The sequence below is a fragment of the Aotus nancymaae genome, unplaced genomic scaffold, assembly GCF_030222135.1.
Source record: "Aotus nancymaae isolate 86718 unplaced genomic scaffold, 86718_ANA_hifiasm-v0.15.2.pri h1tg000030l, whole genome shotgun sequence".
Lineage (NCBI taxonomy): Eukaryota > Metazoa > Chordata > Mammalia > Primates > Aotidae > Aotus > Aotus nancymaae.
Window position 1 is genome coordinate 11,811,487 of NW_026988443.1, and position 18,725 is coordinate 11,830,211.

At 45.5% G+C, this 18,725-nt stretch overlaps 2 protein-coding genes across 2 annotated transcripts in view; one reads left to right on the forward strand and one right to left on the reverse strand.

The window, feature by feature from the left end:
- The window catches only part of BBS2 (Bardet-Biedl syndrome 2), a 33,041-nt gene extending 28,948 nt beyond the window's left edge, over window positions 1–4,093 (reverse strand). Inside the window, exon 1 of the mRNA XM_012447919.2 lies at window positions 3,819–4,093. Within this exon, the coding sequence (XP_012303342.2) occupies window positions 3,819–3,932 (114 nt within the window). The 5' untranslated portion in view covers window positions 3,933–4,093. The remainder of the gene's footprint in view (window positions 1–3,818) is intronic.
- A 6,788-nt stretch (window positions 4,094–10,881) lies between these two features.
- On the forward strand, window positions 10,882–11,157 carry LOC110567062 (interferon-induced transmembrane protein 3-like). Its single transcript, XM_064382942.1, has one exon. It carries the CDS (start codon window positions 10,882–10,884, stop codon window positions 11,155–11,157), a length of 276 nt encoding a protein of 91 aa, XP_064239012.1.
- Window positions 11,158–18,725: the final 7,568 nt, after the last annotated feature.

An 18,725-nucleotide genomic window follows, 5' to 3' on the forward strand; every position in this document is an offset into this window, starting at 1 on the left:
AAGAGTTAAGGGCCTTTGCTAAGGTCTTGAGACTGGTGACAGGGCTAAGACAAGGGCCTGGAGTGCTTCAGACCCTGAGCTGTAGCCACCATATCACACTTCGTTTTATAACAGTTCTGAACAAAGCAATCCTTACAGAGTTTTCCAGAAATCAGATATGTTGAGAAAGAACAGGAGGGAAAATATCTTATCGGCTCCATATTCATTCTTACTGGAATGGAAAGACTTTGCAATTTTTACCAAGAGCAACAAGGGTCTCAGGAGTCAGATTTCTCCCCAGTTCCCTCCTGCTGTTCTCTGCACCCAGAGAGTCCACAGGGAGACAAGTCTGTCCCTTCAGGCGAGGAGAGAAAACCATCTCAGTCACACAACAAAATGACCACTCCCAGGGCTTCCAAAGGACTGGTTGAAGTTCACACATTTGTTCTAGCTGAGGAGATGCTATAAAGAATATAAATTAAACTGACCCCTAAGCATCACCATGAGAGAAAAAAATGTCCCCAGAGGAAAACTCTAACGTTCACCCTGCAAGAGATTCCTTTCATTTATTTATTTTTTGAGATGGAGTCTCACCCTGTTGCCCAGGCTGGAGTGCAGTGGCATGATCTCAGCTCACGGCAACCTCTGCCTCCTGGGTTCCAGCGATTCTCTTGTCTCACCCTCCCAAGTAGCTGGAATTACGGGTGTATATTTTTAGTAGAGACAGGGTTTCAGTTGGCAAGGTTGGTCTCAAACTCCTGACCTAAGGTGATCGGCCCGTCTCAGCCTCCCAAAGTGCTGGGATTACAGGCGTTGAGCCACTACCCCCAGACAGACATTTCTTTTAAAAATATCCTTGCTAAGGTCCAGAGTCAGCTCCATGTTCACAACAGGGTCCCAGATATAATGATAAAGTCCTGTTTCTAGAGATGCAGGCTTTAACCCTAGCTGGAATGTTTAATTGCTTTTAAGAGAATATATTCATGGCATTACTTGAGTTGTAAAATATTACTAATTCTTTTTAAGGTCTCAAGATAAAAGATCAGGCCAGAACTTTTTAGATTTGTTTATAGTTCTGAATACAAAGTAACTGTCCAATTACACAAGACAAGGGACCTCCTTTTATTTTTATTTATTTATTTACTTATTTATTTTTGGCTATTTTTGAAAACAGCCCTAGAATCAAGCATTCCTACCTTCCACTCCAGGTCACAGTCTGTATAAGGGCTGCCCTAGGGACCTCTGCCTGATCACCCTGCTTCTACTCCTACACCTACCTCCCTGCATCCCATCACAGAACATCCTCCACATACCAGCCAGTTAGCCTTTATCTAAAACATAAAGCGACTTCCAACACCCATTTTATCAAAACCCTTAGGGTCTTCCCTACTTACTCAATATAAATACCAAGGTCTTTGCCATGGCCTACAGGTTCCTATATGATCTGGCTTGTGGCTACCTCATGGCCACCCTCATTGCCTGCCAACCATAGCTGCTTCCTCGTGCTTCTGAAACACACCACACATATCTGCACCTCAAGGTCTCTGCACCTGCAGATCCCTTTGCCTGGAAGGCACTCATCCCACAAATCTGCAGAGCTTGCTTCCTCAGTTCCTTCAAACATCTTATCAAATGTTCTTAGAGGCCGTCTGATCGCCTGTGTAAAACAGCAAGCTCCCACCATACTGAATCCCTTATTCTTTTTCTCCTGTGAAGACACTTGCATATTCAGTTAACTGCCTGGTTCCCCCTCTCAAATATAAACTATATGGGGGCCATTCTCCGATGCACCTGCTGAGCTAAGAACATTGCCCAGCATGTAGTATGCCCTCAAATTAGGGGCTGAGTTAATATCAAGGGGATATTTTCAGCCCATTTATATATCTGCTATGCACCTACAGCACAACCAACATGAAGTTCTTTGTAACATCTGTCAGTGCCTTTTTTTTTTTTTTTTGAGACAGAGGCTCACTCTGTTAGGCTGGAATGAAGTGGAGCAATCTCAACTCACTGCAACCTCCGCCTCCCAGGTTCAAGTGATTCTCCTACCTCAACCTCCCAAGTAGCTGGGATTACAGATGCCCACCACCACAACTGGCTAATTTTTGTATTTTTAGTAGAGACAGGGTTTCATCATGCTGGCCAGGCTGGTCTCGAACTCCTGACCTCAGGTGATCCACCGGCCTCGGCCTCCCAAAGTGCTGGGATTACAGGCGTAAGCCACTGCGCCCAACCTGTCAGTGACTTCTAACAGTAACAATAACTAACATCATGATGTGCCAGACCCCATATTAATAGCTTAACTCTGTTATACTACTTAAGGAAAACGAAGCCTTTTTACTTCCATATCCCAAGGCATATCATACAACATACAACATACGTGGAAGTGTCCTAAAAACTATAAATTGTTACACAAATGCTAGCTCATTAAATCCACTCTGGGTCAGACAACACGCACTCTGGCCACATTCCACGCTTTTAGTTGAGTGGCTCCAAGCTCTGTGTTGAACCTCTCTGAACTGCAATTTCTAGTCAATAAAGTGAGAATCATAAAAAGAAAATAACAGATAACAATTAGTGACCACTTCCTATATGCAAAGTGCTTAGCTCATGACCCCATGTATTATGTACTATTATTAAATACCTTGCCCAAGGTCATGAAATAAATAGATACTGGAGCCAAGAACCACCATACCTATGCCATGCTGCTGCCCTTGGCCTTGTAGCAATGATGTTGAGATGATTCATGTAATAAAGTTTTGTGCCTGTTTTAAGTTATTAGCCTTGTCACTACCGTCCATGTATTTTGGGCATGCCTCCATCAAATACACAGGGCTTTGATATGCCTTGTCTGTTAGCTTCTGGAATATAAGCTTTCTGAAAGTAGGGACTCCAACTTTACATCTGAATCTCCAAAATCTATACAGGAGGTGTTCAGTAGAAGTCTGGTGAATGTTAAATGATCATGTCTCTTTTATCTCTTTGACTCTCACACCTTGCACAGTAATGACACATAGTAAGCACCTAATACTTAGTGAATAAATTAGGGGGAAAGAACTGAATGTACATGAGAAAGGATCAAAAGTGCAATTTGAATAATTTAGGAGTCTTTGCATTCTTTTGTTGTTGTTCCATAAAGGAGCAGTGTGAGGGGCCGGGAGGGCTGGCTCACGCCTGTAATCCCAGCACTTCGGGAGTCTGAGGTGGGTGAATCACTTGAGGTCAGGATTTCGAGACTAGCCTGGCCAAGATGGTGAAATTCTGTCTCTACTAAAAATACAAAAATTAGCCGGGCGTGGTGGGGGGCATCTGTAATACCAGATACTCGGGAGGCTGAGGCAGGAGAATTGCATGAAACTGGGAGGTGGAGGCTGCAGTGAGCCGAGATCACGCCACTGCACTCCAGCCTGGGCGACAGACCAAGACTCCGTCTCAAAAAAATAGAAGAAGAAGAAAGAAGAAGAAGAAGCAGTGTGAGAGAGTGGGAGGAATTCCGACTTCCAAGTGACAAGCTGAGGCCCTTGACTTGAATCTAGGGTCGGTTATTACTGCTAACCCGGACCAAGCCCGTTCCCTCCAGAGACGTCTCTTCTCTAAGCTATGTCCAGGGACCGACGTCGCCCGACTCTAAGTGCCTGACGACAAGAAAACGTCAACTGCTCAGAAAAGCTGTTCCTCTAAGACCCCATTGTCCTCAGAAGGATGGAGCTACAGGGTGACGGTTGCCGGGGACACGGGCTGGGGGCGGGGTCGGGGAGGAGGCGGGGTCCCAGGGGCGCGGCCGGCGGAGGTCCTGGGGTTCCCTGGGGCCCGGGCTCCCTGCCGGTGGGGGCGGTTACCTTGCCCGCTTGGGTGGCGGCCGCCAGACACGGGTGAGTCCCGTCGTAGCGCCCTATGGCCACCATGCGGGGGCTGATTTTGTGGCGCAGTTTCAGGGTGAACACGGGCACCATGATGGCGGCGGCTTAGGGGAGGAGGGCTGGCGCCTCGAGGCCAGCGCAGTGGAGCCGGCCTCACGCGCCTGGGTGAGAGGCGCAGGGACAAGACCAGCTCGGGCCCAACCTCCTGAGGCCACCCGCGAAACAGCCCGGGACGAACTCATACGGATACCGCCGGCTTCTCCTGCGGCTGCGCAGACCCGTCCGCTCCTTCTGCGGCTGCGCGTTAGTGCCGCGGCTCCTTCTGCGGCTGCGCGGTGGAACCTCTGCTGGGTTGCGGATGCAGCTGGTTCCCCGTGCGGTAATTTACCCTTGTGGGTTGAACTCTACTGACCCGTCTACAGAGACTGTCTCTGAGCCAGTGCAGCCCAGATGTTTCCCCTTCTAGAACCACAGCCAAGCTGCACCCCTGCAAACTCTACACAACGCTACCCTACTCTAGAGGGTCATTAATTAAGTAAATCTTTCTTGAGTGTTGGCTCTGTCCCTCGCTTTGGTGATTGTGTGGAGGAAAACCATACCAATGCTTAGACTCACTTTCAGTCTAGGGCTCCTGGTAAGGCTCCCAATATATTTTTAAGTGCAAACCTGCAAAATTGAAAAGTGACCAACAAAATTTCCTTGAGGGTCTATTGTATGTCAGACACTGTTCTAGATAATAAATAGTAGTAAACAAAAGACAAACCTCTGCTTTCCTGGAACTGACATACTAGTCAGGGCAGACAAGCATTAAACAAGAAATGCATGTCATTCGATAGCACTAGAGAGAAAATTAAGGGAAGGAAGAGGAGAGAGAGGGTTGGAGGGAATGCAATGTTAAATAGGGTGGTGGGAAAGAGACCTCTCTGAGAAAGTGACATTCATACATGGACTATTAGGAAGTGAGAGAGCCAGCTTCGATGGAAGGTGTTCCTCCAGAGGAACTTCAGGTGAGGCCCCGGGGACTCACTCTGCTGCCTTCTGGAAATGGACATTCTGGGGTGGGTGATGAGATGAGCGAGGACCACCAGAGGAGACTTGGAGTAGCCAGCAAAGAAGTACAATCAGGAGAGTACAGTGTCCTGGACACTCAGTGAAAAGAGGGTGGCCAGGAGGAGGAAAACAACTATGTCAGATGCTGCAGGTAGCTCTTGAAAGATGAGTTCTGGGCCAGGCGTGGTGGTTCACACCTGTAATCCAGGCACTTTGGGAGGCCAAAGCAGGCGGATCACTTGAGGTCAGGAGTTCAAGACCAGCCTGGCCGATATGGCGAAACCCTGTCTCTACTAAAAATACAAAAATTGCCGGGTGTAGTGATGGGCACCTGTAGTCCCAGCTACTAAGGAGGTGGAGGCAGGAGAACTGCTTGCCCCCAGGAGGCAGGGGTTGCAGTGAGCCAGATTATGCCAATCTACTCCAGCCTGGGCAACAGAGTGAGACTCCATCTCAAAGGAAAAAAAAAGAAGGATGAGTTCTGGAATAATCTTGATACTTGCATTTTGTAATTACAGTTATACAAATGAGCATTTTTTTTTCAAGCTTGGTGTGTCTGTGACTAATTGTGACCTCTTTTGGAGATAAAATCAAAATACTAAATAATGTTAAAATACTAAGTTTGATAATCTTTACTTTTTAAATTTTATTTGTATTTTATTTAGAGACAGGGTTTCACACTGTCACCCAGGCTGGGGTGCAGTGGTGCCATCACAGCTCACTGTAACCTCGAACTCCTGGCCTAAAGTAATGCCCAGCCTCATCCTCCCAAAGTGCTAGGATCATAGGTGTAAGCCACTACTCCCAGCCTAAATTTAAAGATCCTGATGAAATATAAGACCTGAGCCAGTGGCCCTTCAGGCCCCCTCTGATGGACCATGCTTCTGAGACCCACCTCTTTCTACCCCATCTCCACCCTCACCCTTCTGTTGCCTGTCTAGACCCCAAGTCCTGTAGCAGCTTCCTGACTAGCCCTGCCATGGAAATTACCCTGGGTCATTAGAACTTAACTTTGTTTTGTGACATCCCTTCTCTTTAGTCCCCAGATTCTACCTACACAAAGTCATCATCTCACTGAATCCACTCAGCTGTGTTACTAGCTGATCACATCTTGATCAGCCACCTCTCCTAGGAATAGCTTGAAGAGAATGACTCCCTAATGGACAACATTTCAGATCCTTTATTTTGTCCTGACAAACATTTATTGAGGGTCTCCATGTTCTAGATGGTGTTCAAGGACCTAGGACTCCTGGCTCACATGATCCTCCTGCCTCGGCCTCCCAAAGTGCTATGATTACAGACATGAACCACCATACCCAGCCACATACTAACTTATTTAATCACCACCACCCTCGGAGGGAGACACTGGCATCATCCCCATTTTACTAGAGAGGAAACCGAGTTGTGGGAGACTCCGTAATGTAAGCCTGAGGTCACACAGCTGATAAGCGGCAGAACCAGGATGGCTGACCCAGGTGTTCGGGCCACAGAGCCTGAGCTCCTCACCACTGCACTCTCCTGCCCCCTGCAGTGAACCTCCCAGAGCACCAGTGGCCTCATCTAGAAAAGAGAAATATTAGCAGTCCTCACTCTTAAAGCAAAGCCCAGCCTTCAATTAGGGCTCTCAGAAGTGGTTATTATTATTACCTCTAGGTGAAACGCTGCCTTTGACTGGTTAGGGTCACTGTTCTAACAAATTTGGTCTTTTTTCTTTTGCTAGTAGCTATCATTGTTCCCAGTTTCCTTGGGATTGGAAAACCAACCTAGTAGCCAAGTTTTAGTGGGACTTGGTCAGGACCAAAATTTAAGATCCTAATTTCCAAGGGTCGGGGAGCCCGTCGGGAGGGTGCCTTAGGCTACCATTAGGCAGCCTGACATCTGCCACGCCCTCTTCTTGTCCTCACATTGAGTTTGCAAAGCACCCCCACTAGAGGGTGTGCAGGTGTAAAAAACAGAGATTTGGGTTCCTTAATACTGGATTAAAGGCCTGGAGGGAGGCAGCATGGGGGGCTCCCCAGCACAGGAGACTCCAGCAGCCGCAGGGCCCACCCTGAGGAGCGGACTTGGGCAGGGAGGCCACGTGGAGACAGATTTCTGCCTTTTTCTTTATGCACTGTATGTGTTTATGCTATTTTTACAGCACTCTTGTTTTACTTTTGCAATTTAAAACAAAACAAAACCTTTAAAATAAAGTAGTGTAAGGGTAGGGGTTGTCTGTGGATTTCAGGATCCAAATCCAGGTCCTCTCCCCACCTCTCTTGATCCAGAACGGGCCTATAAAGGACCCCAGTCTTCAATTTCCCCAAAGTCTTTAAGGCAACTGGCAATCAGGACCACTCCTCAAGTCACAGAGGGACGGGGCCGGGAGACCCCCGGGGGCAGAGCAGGACGAACGGGGCTGGACTCCCCACCCAGCTTCTCTTAGGCAGCAGTCCTCCCAGGCTTCCTGTCCTTCAGTCTTCCATCACTTGACTTCTTTTCGGGAATTCTTGGTAACTCTGTGATGTATCTGCTGTGGATCATGGGGGTGAGGCTGTCCATGCTGGTCTCTTCTGTCAGCTCATTTCACACTTGCAAGAAATGAAATTAAGACTCATGTTCAAAGTCATTTTGCAGTGTGTTATATGAAAAACAGAAACAGCACCTTCCGGTCAGGAGACGGGGAAAAGCTACGACTACTAATAGCTAACATATGTTGAGCACTTCCTCTGAGCCAGACTGCTAAATTCTTTACTTATATGATCATCTCAATCTTCCCAATAATCCTGTGAAGGAGGTAATATTATTATCCCCTATATACAGATGCAGAAATGAATTCAAGCCCAAATTTTCCCTACCCCCCACATATCCCATGGAGGTGGTAGGAAAAGCGTCAGTGTTAGTTACCCCTGACGCCCACCCTCAGAGACCCATCAGAACCTTGGATACCTAGTGGTGCCAGAAAAGGGGCAGAGGTCTCAGACCTCCAGTCTTGTGTTTGCTGCAAGCAACCTTGAGATATCCAACCACGTGACACCCTTGGCCAAGCTCTCATTGGTCTCTTGTTATGGGAGATTCTCTGACACTTTCATGGGCTCAAAACTCCCTGGAGAGGCCACTATCCCCTATCCCTCAAAGCTTCGTGCAGCTCTCCTCTCAGGCTCTTGCTATACCCCTAGGCGAGGCTAGGCTCCACAGTGTTTTCTAGATGCTTGTAGATCAAACCTGTAAATAATCTCGGAAGAGTTGCTGAAAGTTAGACTAAGTGAGAAACACTTACATTAAAATGGAATCACTGCACATCTAGAATATGTCCTGTACTGGCCAGGCACGGTGGCTCACACCTGTAATCCCAGCACTTTGAGAGGCTGAGGCAGGTGGATCGTGAGGTCAGGAGTTCGAGACCAGTCTGGCCAACATGATGAAACCCGGTCTCTACTAAAAATGCAAAATTATCTGGGTGTGGTGGCACATGCCTGTAACACCAGCTACTCAGGAGATTGAGGTAGGAGAATCGCTTGAACCTGGGAAGTGGATGTTGCAGTGAGCCAAGATCATGCCACTGCACTCCAGCCTGGGAGACAGAGTAAAACTCTGTCTCCAAAAAAAAAAAAAAAAAAAAAAAAAAAGTGTTCTATATAGATAAAGAGTAAACAGTTCCTTACTGTTTCTAAAGCTCCCCCACTGTAGAGTTTTTGAAATTGTATTCTGTTATTCTCCATTTACCTCTCCAGATCCATCCTGTCTCTCCTCTGTCCCGGTCTATGCTGAGAAGGCCAACCTTGGCAGACTTTATGGCCCCATTCCTTTGCACTGCCAGGTGATCAGATGATGGGAGGGGAGAAAGGTCAGAAAACGGATTCCTTTCCTGCTGCTGGGTATAATTTTGGCACTGGTTATATTCCTCTACCCACCACCACTGCTCTTATTGGGCGTTTCCTCAACCTTAACTCCAACTTTCCCTGGGCCCTGTAATGGCACCTCTCTCTGTCTTCTTCCTCCAGGCCCAGGGATGGCGACAGTTTCCACTGTGCTAGTCTGGGTGCCTCATCGTCTCTCCTGGGTGTCCCTAATCCTGCCCACACCTCTGTAAATTGTCCCCTCATTAAACTCTGGTTCTGTTGAAAGGTAGCAGGCTCTTCCACACCAAATATACCACTTTGGCACAAGGATTATTTTGAGCTGAAAGCAGTTGAGAAGAAGCAGATATAAGAAAACCTTTCTGTTTGCCTCCATTTGCCTAAAGCAGGATCTAGGTGTCCCTCCTCCCCTCCCTTCTGGGAAGGACAAAGGTCAATCAATGAAGATGTTTTCAGGGCCTTATTAGACCAGAGGAATCTACCTAACAAATTTTACTAACCTGACTTTATCTACCATTAGTTTCTCGTATATTTGCCTTCCTACAATATGAGGTTCCTTAGAGACTCAAGGTCCTTTTTGTCTTGTCACTTCTCTAAAAATTTATTGTGTTTTGTCAAAGATACTGTATAAGCTGAAATTCTAAATCAGCTCTTTGAGAATTACTCATTCCCTGGTTATCTCCCATGTATATATGATATATACGTGTTAATACAATCTTGTTTTTCTCTTGTTAATCTGTCTTTTGTTGCAAATGTTAGCAGGGGTCCCAGCTAAGAACGAGGAAGGATAAAGAAAAAATTGTTTTTCCTCCCCTATAAACTATAAACACTTTGTACCCTCTCTTTCCTGCTGGAAACTGACTGATACACAGACTGTGCTTTTGACTTGGCCTTGGTGAAGGAGGTTCTTGTTGGAGTTGAACATCAATGTTTCCTGTGAGGGTCGTGTGGATACAGCTCACCTCCGCCTGCCCCAGAATGGCAGCATGGTTCAGCATCTCCTCCCACTCGCTCCTGGTCCAGATCTCTGCCCCATCGCAGTTGCCTCCCAGCAGTCTCTCTGCTCCCACTTTGCCTTCACAGAGCAGCCAAATATCTTTACTTTTTAAAAGAGAATAACTTATTTCACAAGATGTTACCATTAGAGGAAAATGGGTAAGACACATGAGGTCTCTCTATATTATTTCTTACAACTGCGTGTGAATTCACAATTATCTCAAAACGAGAAGTTTAATTTTTAAAAGTTTATAGGTAAGCACAGAGGAAGGTCAGGGAGTAGCATGAAAGGCACTACGAAGAAAACACAGAAAGAAAACATGACTGTGAAATCACTGTGCTGGGAAAGGGAGAAGAATTATTGTCACAGTTCCAGGTGCTTAGGTGGCTAGCACTCAGTTCTATCAGTATCCAAAACTGGCACTTCAGAATTTAGATATTGGGGGGAGGTGGGGGATGGTGAATGGGTACCAAAAAAATAGAAAGAATGAATAAGACATACTATTTGATAGCACAACAGGGTGACTGTAGTCAATAATAACTTAATTGCACATTTTGAGATAACTTAGAATGTAACTAGATAGTTTGTAATTCAAAGGAGAAATGCTGGAGGGGGTGGATACCCCATTCTCCAGGATGTGCTTGTTTCACATTGCATGCCAGTACCTCAACATCTCATGTACCCCATAAATATATACATCTACTATGCATTCACAAAAATTTAAAAATTTAAAAATAAATAAAATAGAGAAAGAATAAAGTAAAAAAAAAAAATATTTTAACTAATAAAAGAAAAACCCAAAATGTCACTACAAGATGCTTCCTCAACATGAACTTTCAGAAATCACAGTTACAGAAACACAGCAAAGATGGTAGAGATGAGAGACTGGAGACTGGAGAATGAAGTACACCATTGCCAAGACCCCAGCCTGCCCTGCACTGATTTCAAAAAGGTTTAGAGCTGTGCTCTCCAATATGGTAGCCTGAGTCCTGTGGCCATTGAGAACTTGAAATATGACTGGTTCACTGAAATAAGGTGTAAGTGGGAGAACCATCCCAGCAGGCTGACCACAGCTGGTCTTCCCTGGACACCATGAACCACACTGTCCAAACCTTCTTCACTCCTGCCAACAGTGGCTGCCCCCCCAAACTATGAGATGCTGAAGGAGGAGCATGAGGTGGCTGTGCTGGGAGTGCCCCACAACCCTGATCCCCCGACATCCACCGTGATCCACATCCGCAGTGAGACCTCCATGCCTGACCATGTCGTCTGGTCCCTGTTCAACACCCTCTTCATGAACTCCTGCTGCCTGGGCTTCATAGCGTTCACCTACTCTGTGAAGTCTAGGGACACGAAGATGGTTGGTGACCTGACTGGGGCCCAGGCCTATGCCTCCACCGCTAAGTGCCTGAACATCTGGTCCCTGATTTAGGCATCATCATGACCATTCTGCTTATCATCATCCCAGAACTCATCTCCCAAGTCTATCAATAGATCAAGAGAAATCATCCAGGCCAGGAGCTCTGCCTGTGACCTGTTTCCCACATACTCCACCTTCCCTTCCTCGCATTGCCCCCGGAGCCGAGTCCTGCATCAATCATTTATCTACACACACTTTTCTACAATGACATTCAATAAAGTGCACGTGTTCCTGGTTAAAAATAATAATAAGTTGTAAGTGTGAAATACAGGGTGGATCTGCAAGAATGCATATAAAATAAGAATTGCAAGTATCTGATATTTTTTATATTGATCATATTTTGAAATCATAATATTTTACATATATTGAGCTAAATAAAATATATTATTAAGGTTTTTTTTTTAAATGAGAAAAGCCCTGGTGTGAAAACATTTTTCGACACTTACTGAAGAAACCAAAGAAATCTTCAGAAGTATTTTGTTCCCTTTTGCATCACTTCCAGCAAAATACAAATTTGCTGTTATTTCCCCTATTGAGAAAAAAAAGAAAAAAAGCTTTCTCGGCTAGGCGCAGTGGCCCATGCCTGTAATCCCAGCACTTTGGGAGGCTGAGATGGGCAGATTGCTTAAGCTCAGGAGTTCAAGACCAGCCTGGGTAACATGGCAAGATTCTGTCTCTACAAAAAAATATAAAAAATTAGCTGAGTGTGGTGGCACATACCTATGATCTCAACTACACAGGAGGTTGAGGCAGGAGGATTGCTCAAGCCTGGGAGGCATAGGTTACAGTGAGCTGAGATCACACCACTGCACTCCAGTCTGGGTGACAGAGTGAGACCCTGCCTCAAAAAAAAAAAAAAAGAAATTTTCTCTATGAATAAATAGTCCAAATAGTATATGTATACTTCCCCCGACTCCAGAGGTAGAGCTTAACTCTTCTCCCATTTTTAGATGCGCTGAACTTCATGACTTGAAAAAAGTCCAAAAAGTAGAATATGGAAAGGGAAAAATAGTGACTTCATAGGAGAGAGCCTGGCAGACACCATTTTAACCAAGTGACCAAGGTTAACATCAGCAGCAGTAGAATTTGGTATAAAATACTCCCTGATATGATGAGATGGGAAGGGCATGTCATCTCTGTGCTTTTCTTCCCCAAATCTATAAACTCTGTCTAATCATAAGAAATCAGCAGATAAACCCAAATCGAGGGACATTCTATGAAACACCTGACCAGTACGCCTCAAAACTGCCACATTTGTGAAAAATAAGGAAAGTCTGAGAAACTGTCACTGATTGGAAGAGATTAAGGAGACATAAATATTAATTACAATCCTGGGTGCAATCCCGGAATGGATCCTGAAGCAGAAAAAGGACATTAGTGAGAACATTGGTGAAATCTGATTAGAGCTGATAGTTTGGTTGGCAATACTGTAGCAATGTTAATTTCTTGGTTTTGACAAATGTACAGCAGTTATGCAAGATGGTAACTCCAGGAAGTTGGGTGAAGGGTCTGCAGATGTCTTGCCTAAGGCTGGAGATTAGGGTGGTAATAGAAGAATCAATAGTAAAGAACTTTTTGGGGCGATAAGAATGCACTATCTGTATTTTGATTGTGGTGGTGGTTACATAGCTTCATATATTTGTTGAAATTCACCAAACTGTTCATTTAAAATAAGCGTGTTTTATTTGTAAATTATGCTTCAAGAAAAGTGATTTAAACTATGTTTTAATTAAAAAAATGGCCAAGTGCTATGACTTACACCTGTAATCCCAGCACTTTAAGAGGCCAAGGTGGGTGAATTGCTTGAGACCAGGAGTTCAAGACCAGTCTGGAAAACATGGTTAAACCCTATCTCTACAAAAAGTACAAAATAATTAGCTGCGTGTGGTGGTGCTCACCTGTAGTCCCAGCTACTTGGGAGGCTGAGGTGGGAGGATGGCTTGTGCCCAGGAGGTCAAGGCTGCAGTAAGCCATGATCACGTCACTGCACCCCAGCCTGGGCAACAGAGTGAGACTGTCTCAAGAAAATAAGTTAATTAAAAAAAATAAGATCATGCCAGTCCCATATATAAAATTCTCCAGTGGCTTCCCATTACACATGGAATAAAATCTGAACTCTTAACCTGGCCTACAGAACTCTGGTGTCTGCAAATTATCCCAACATATCTAATTTGATCTCACCTCCTGGCCTTGGCACTTACAGTTCCCTCCACCTGGAATGCACCTGAAATGTTCTGCCCCAAATCTTTCCAAGACTCGCTGTTAAGGGGTGGGGTCTGAGCCTCCTCCACCTATCTCAGCCTAAAACTAGGCACCTCCTACCTCCAGGTTCCAGATTGATCTCCTCAAGCTAGGCTTCTCCGTTCATCTGAGAATCAAAACTCAGGGATCCACCCCTGACTCCTGCCCATCCGCAGTGGAACTCAGATGGCTCTGCAGGCCCTCCCAACTTTGGTCGAACTCAAAAGTCTCACTAAGTATCGCTCCCAGCTCCACATCCTAGCTCAACATCAGCTTGCCCTTCCTCCCACACTTCCTTGGCCTGGCTTCCCCTACAAGAAACATTCTAGCCTAACGTCATCCAAGCACCTTCAACAGCTCCTGGCACTAGTGGGTGCTCTTTAAATATTTGGTGAAGAAATTTATTCCAGTAAGTCAACATTCACATCTTGAATAGCTCATCTGGCAGGACCTACTATACCACCTTACAGTTCTTTCTACCTGGAATGCTCTGCCCAAGATTGTTTCAAACCTGGCTCCTACAATCGAATCTCAGCTCAACACTTCCCTCCTCAGAGAGGACTGCCCTGCACCCCCAGTCTCTTACATCACCCTGCTCTGTCAATTCCAGCCTGTAGGATTTGCCTGCATAACTTCTCCCCATTGGAAAGTACAGAATAAATTATCTGGTTTTGACTAATACGCATTGAGAAACGGTGCTTCTTTTTCTTGTTTTGCACCGTTTACCACCTCTGTATCATGTAGATAACCTGATATTCACTACATGCAATCCTGAGTATGATCCTGGACTATGATCCTGGAACAGAGAAAGGACATTAGTGAGAAAATTTGGGAAATCTGATTGGAGAGTATAGTTCGGTTAATAATGTTACAGCATATTATTACATGCTATATAATACAATGGTATCCTCAAGATTCCAGGCAACATGAGCGAGCCAGAGACTGCAGAAGCAAAGAAGGGAAGCCAGGGGAGAGTGATCACTGTTTGCACACACATGAGGACCAGGACTTCATGTTTTTTATTCAAAGATTTATTTATTCAGTCAATTACTCTTAGGAAAATAAACAAGAAAGATTTGACCCACCAGGGTCCAAATATAATAGCCTTGCCAAACAATTCACTCAAAGAAAGCGCATTTTGATTGATTTTTGTTGATGTCATTGTTACTTTTCTAACATTCTCTGGCTTTAGGCATAAGCTTTTTATTTTTTCATTTTTTATTTTATTTTTATTTTTTTTGAGACAGTCTCGCTCTGTCACCCATACTGGAGTGCAGTGGCACAATCTCAGCTCATTGCAACCTCCACACCTCCACGTCCCAAGTTCAAGCAATTCTCCTGCTTCAGCCTCCTGAGTAGCTGGGGTTACAGGTGCCTACCACTGCACCCACTAATTTTTGTATTTTTAGTAGCAACCAGGTTTCACTGTGTTGGCCAGGCTGGTCTTGAACTCCTGACATCAAGTAATCCGCCCACCTCGGCCTCCCAAAGTGCTGGGATTACACACATGAGCCACCACGCCTGGCCAGGTGTAAGCTGATTTTGAAATGCCTGTGTATATTACATGAGTTGTGATTGTTTTCAATCTACCAATAAACTCTGCTATATCTTTTCGTTGTCAGTATTTGTGAAAAACTCCTCCCACTTTCATCTCCACCTGCCAAGCCCACACTAGTAAATGAAATTGATGGGAAGGTGTGACCTGAGGTGTGCTAACAATGACAAGCCTGCTTTGCCAGAGCAACGAAGAGCTGAAAAGTCTTCAAATGATTCTGAAATTAGAAGAGGCCACACCTGGATGCAGTAAGCCCAGGTCTCAAGGAGCAGAGGAACCGGCTTCTGGCCGTTTCTGTCCTGGGTTCAGATCAAAGCTGATAAATGGAGTCTATTCCATTTTCCAAGGAGTGTGCTCTTTATAGCCCCCCGGAGCCATTCCTGGGTGTGACCAGCATCAGACGCTGGCTCAGGCTTGACTCAGCTTTAGTAACTACCTATGTGAGCAGGAAGCCAACCTCTGGAGCACCTGTTCAGGAAGGTTTGAGTTGTTCTACTTTGATATGAACTCCTATAGCTGAAAGCAATATGCAGCTTTGTGGATCTGAGCATCATGCCCTCAGGGGACACAGAAGACTAAAGGAAACTCCAAGTTCCATTTCCACACTCATGGCATTTCCAAGTAGGAAGGGGCCAGAGAGATCACCAGGCCAGGCTTCTGCCTGAGGCGACAATCACCATCCTGCCCGTTTGAATACTTCCTGTGGGCGGGTAGCTCACATCTCACACAAAGGCCATTGTATTTCAATGCAGTTCCCAGGTTGAGACAAGCCTAGACAATAAAGCAAGACCCTGTCTCTACAAAAAAATACGAAAAAAATTTAAAATGGGCATGGTGGCACACACCTGTAGTCCCAGCTACTCAGGAGGCTGAAGTGGGAGGATACTAGAGCCCAGGAGGTCGGGGCTGTAGTGAGCTGTGATCACACCACTGCACTCCAGCCTGACAAAACGAGACCCCGTCTCTGGAAAAGAAATTCTCAGCAATGTCCAACTTATAATGAGCTGCATTATCAGTCTCTCTGTGGAAACAGCTTGGCTTCATTACTCTGCCCATGTCAGCTTCTCGAGTATTTGAAAATGTATCATCTTCCCTCCAAGCCTCCTTGATGCTGAACCCCCCCATGTGGCCCCTTCACGGGATCCTGGGGAATGCAATTCCTAGTTTCTTTATCAACCTGGGCACACTTTAGCATCACATCTTCCTTAAGGGGCCAGCTCCGAGAGAAACAGAATTCTAAAGTAGATGTGGATGTGTCATGAGACCCCCCCTCCCGCTCCCTACACCCAAAGTCCCCCTTTCTCTCTACCCATCTCAGCTCCCAGGTACAAGCCAGAGGTAACACAGACATCAGGGCTGTGCCGACACCATGGAACTCTCCAAGGAAGACACCAAGAAACAAAGACCAGCACACATTTTTTTTTTTTTTGGCAATTGATTAGAGATTTATTTTGCCAAGGTCAAGAACATGACTGGGAAAAAGAAACGCAAGTCACAGTAGGATCTGAGACCAGTGCTTGTTGTAAAGAGGTTTTAGGAACTTTGATTTTTTTTTTTTTTTTTTTTGAGACGGAGTTTCTCTCTCGTTACCCAGGCTGGAGTGCAATGGCGCGATCTCGGCTCACCGCAACCTCCGCCTCCTGGGTTCAGGCAATTCTCCTGCCTCAGCTTCCTGAGTAGCTGGGATTACAGGCACGCGCCACCATGCCCAGCTAATTTTTTTGTATTAGTAGAGACGGGGTTTCACAATGTTGACCAGGATGGTCTCGATCTCTTGACCTCGTGATCCACCCGCCTCGGCCTCCCAAAGTGCTGGGATTACAGGCTTGAGCCACCGCGCCCGGCAGGAACTTTGATTTTAAAAGAGAAACAGCAAGCAGGAGAGGAAAGGAAATAAAAAGGAGAGAGGGTAGGCAATGAAGCCAAGTGGTTACATTTTTGCGAGGCTCTGATTAGCACTCAGTGGATCTATAATACATTTTTTATGTGGAAAGAGGGAGTAGGGGAGAGTCAATGATGCATTTTCTCATGTTCAGTAACTCTCCATTTTGAATAAGATAAAGTAAGCATGTGAAATTACAGCTATCTATTTGGGAATGAAAAAGGCAGTTTCTTGTATGACTCGATTCCCAAACTTAACTTCCCTCCAGTGTGGTGAGTTTGGGGTCCCGAGATTCTCTTTTCTTTCAGCAGCAGTAACTATGCCCACCTTGCCCTTGGCGGTTGTGTGTCACCACTTAGCCCTGCCATCCTGGGACCCAATTACTCCCATTGCATTTAGGTTTCCTAATTTAGCAACGGCAGCTCCCACTGTAAGTTCTGGCCTGCAAAGAAATCACAGAGTTGCTGCTTTTTTTGTTGTTTTTGAGACGGGGGGGAGTGCAGTGGCACTATCATGGCACAATGCAGCCTCAACCTCCCAGGCTCAAGTGATCCTTCCGCCTCAGTCTCCTGAGTAGCTAGGACTACAAGTGTGTGAACCACCACACCCAGAATTTTTGTATTTTTTGTAGCTATGGGTTTTGCCATGTTGTCCAGGCTGGTCTCCAATCCTGGGCTCAAGTGATCTGCCCGCCTCGGCTTCCTAAAGTGTTGGGGTTACAGATGTGAGCCACCATGCCCGGCCTCACAGAGCTTTTTAAGGATGTGGGGGCTCCCCTCACAGATTTATTTCTCACATTACTGGAAAAAGTATGTCTTTTGGATCCTCCCAGTTGGTTGACTAGGTCTTAAATAACAAATCCATCGACAAAAGTGAACTGGTCGAGGTGCTGAGGCTTGATGGATCCCTGCAGAACACAGAAAAGGCGTGCTCACCTACGGAAGCTATGCTCACCTGCAGAAATCACCTACAGAAAGCGTGCTCACCTGTGACTGTGAAATGAAATTGATGGGAAGGTGTGACCTGAGGTGTGCTAACAATGACAAGCCTGCTTTGCCAGAGCAACGAAGAGCTGAGAAGTCTGAAATGGAGAGTAGGTTTTGGGACACCAAATAGGATGAACAGGCAACAGTGGAAGCTGGGACCACCTGTTTTGGGGTGACTCAGTATCTCAGAATGTGAGCTTGTTTGGTTTTTTAAGTAAATTTCTTTTTATTGGAGAAAAGAAAAAGAAACAAGCAAGACCTGGCCACATGTTGTGTATGCATAGATACCAGTCAGTCAAATACCGCATTTTAAACTTTTTAAAAATTTTTTATTTCCACAGGTTATTGGGGAACAAGTGGTGTTTGGTTACATGAGTAAGTTCTTTAGCAGTGATTTGTGAGATTTTGGTGCACCAATCACCCGAGCAGTATACACTGTGCCCAATTTGTAGTCGTTTACCCTCACCCCCTTCCCACCCTTTGACCCTGAGTCCCCAAAGTCCATTGTGTCATTCATATGCCTGTGCATCCTCATAGCTTATCTGCCACTTATGAGTGAGAATATTCGATGCTTGGTTTTCCATTCCTCAGTTACTTCACGTAGATAATAGTCTCCAATCTCACCTAGGTTGCTGCAAATGCCATTAATTCATTCCTTTTCATGGCTGTAGTAGTATTCCATCATATATATATACCACAGTTTCTTTATCCACAGAATGTGAGCTTGTTTAGAGATAGGGACCTTGCAGAGAAAATCAAGATAGGGTGTCCTAATTGAATGCATTATCCAATATGACTGGTGTCCTTAAAAAAAGGAAAAATTTGGACATGGAGGCACACTCACAGGGAGGCTACCACATGAAGACGAAGACAGAGATTGGGATGGTGCTTCTAATGCCAAGCAATGCCAAGGATG

Coding starts and splice junctions, on each gene's coding strand:
- LOC110567062 (XM_064382942.1), top strand. CDS start 10,882: ATGCTGAAGGAGGAGCATGAGGTGGCTGTGCTGGGAGTGCCCCACAAC.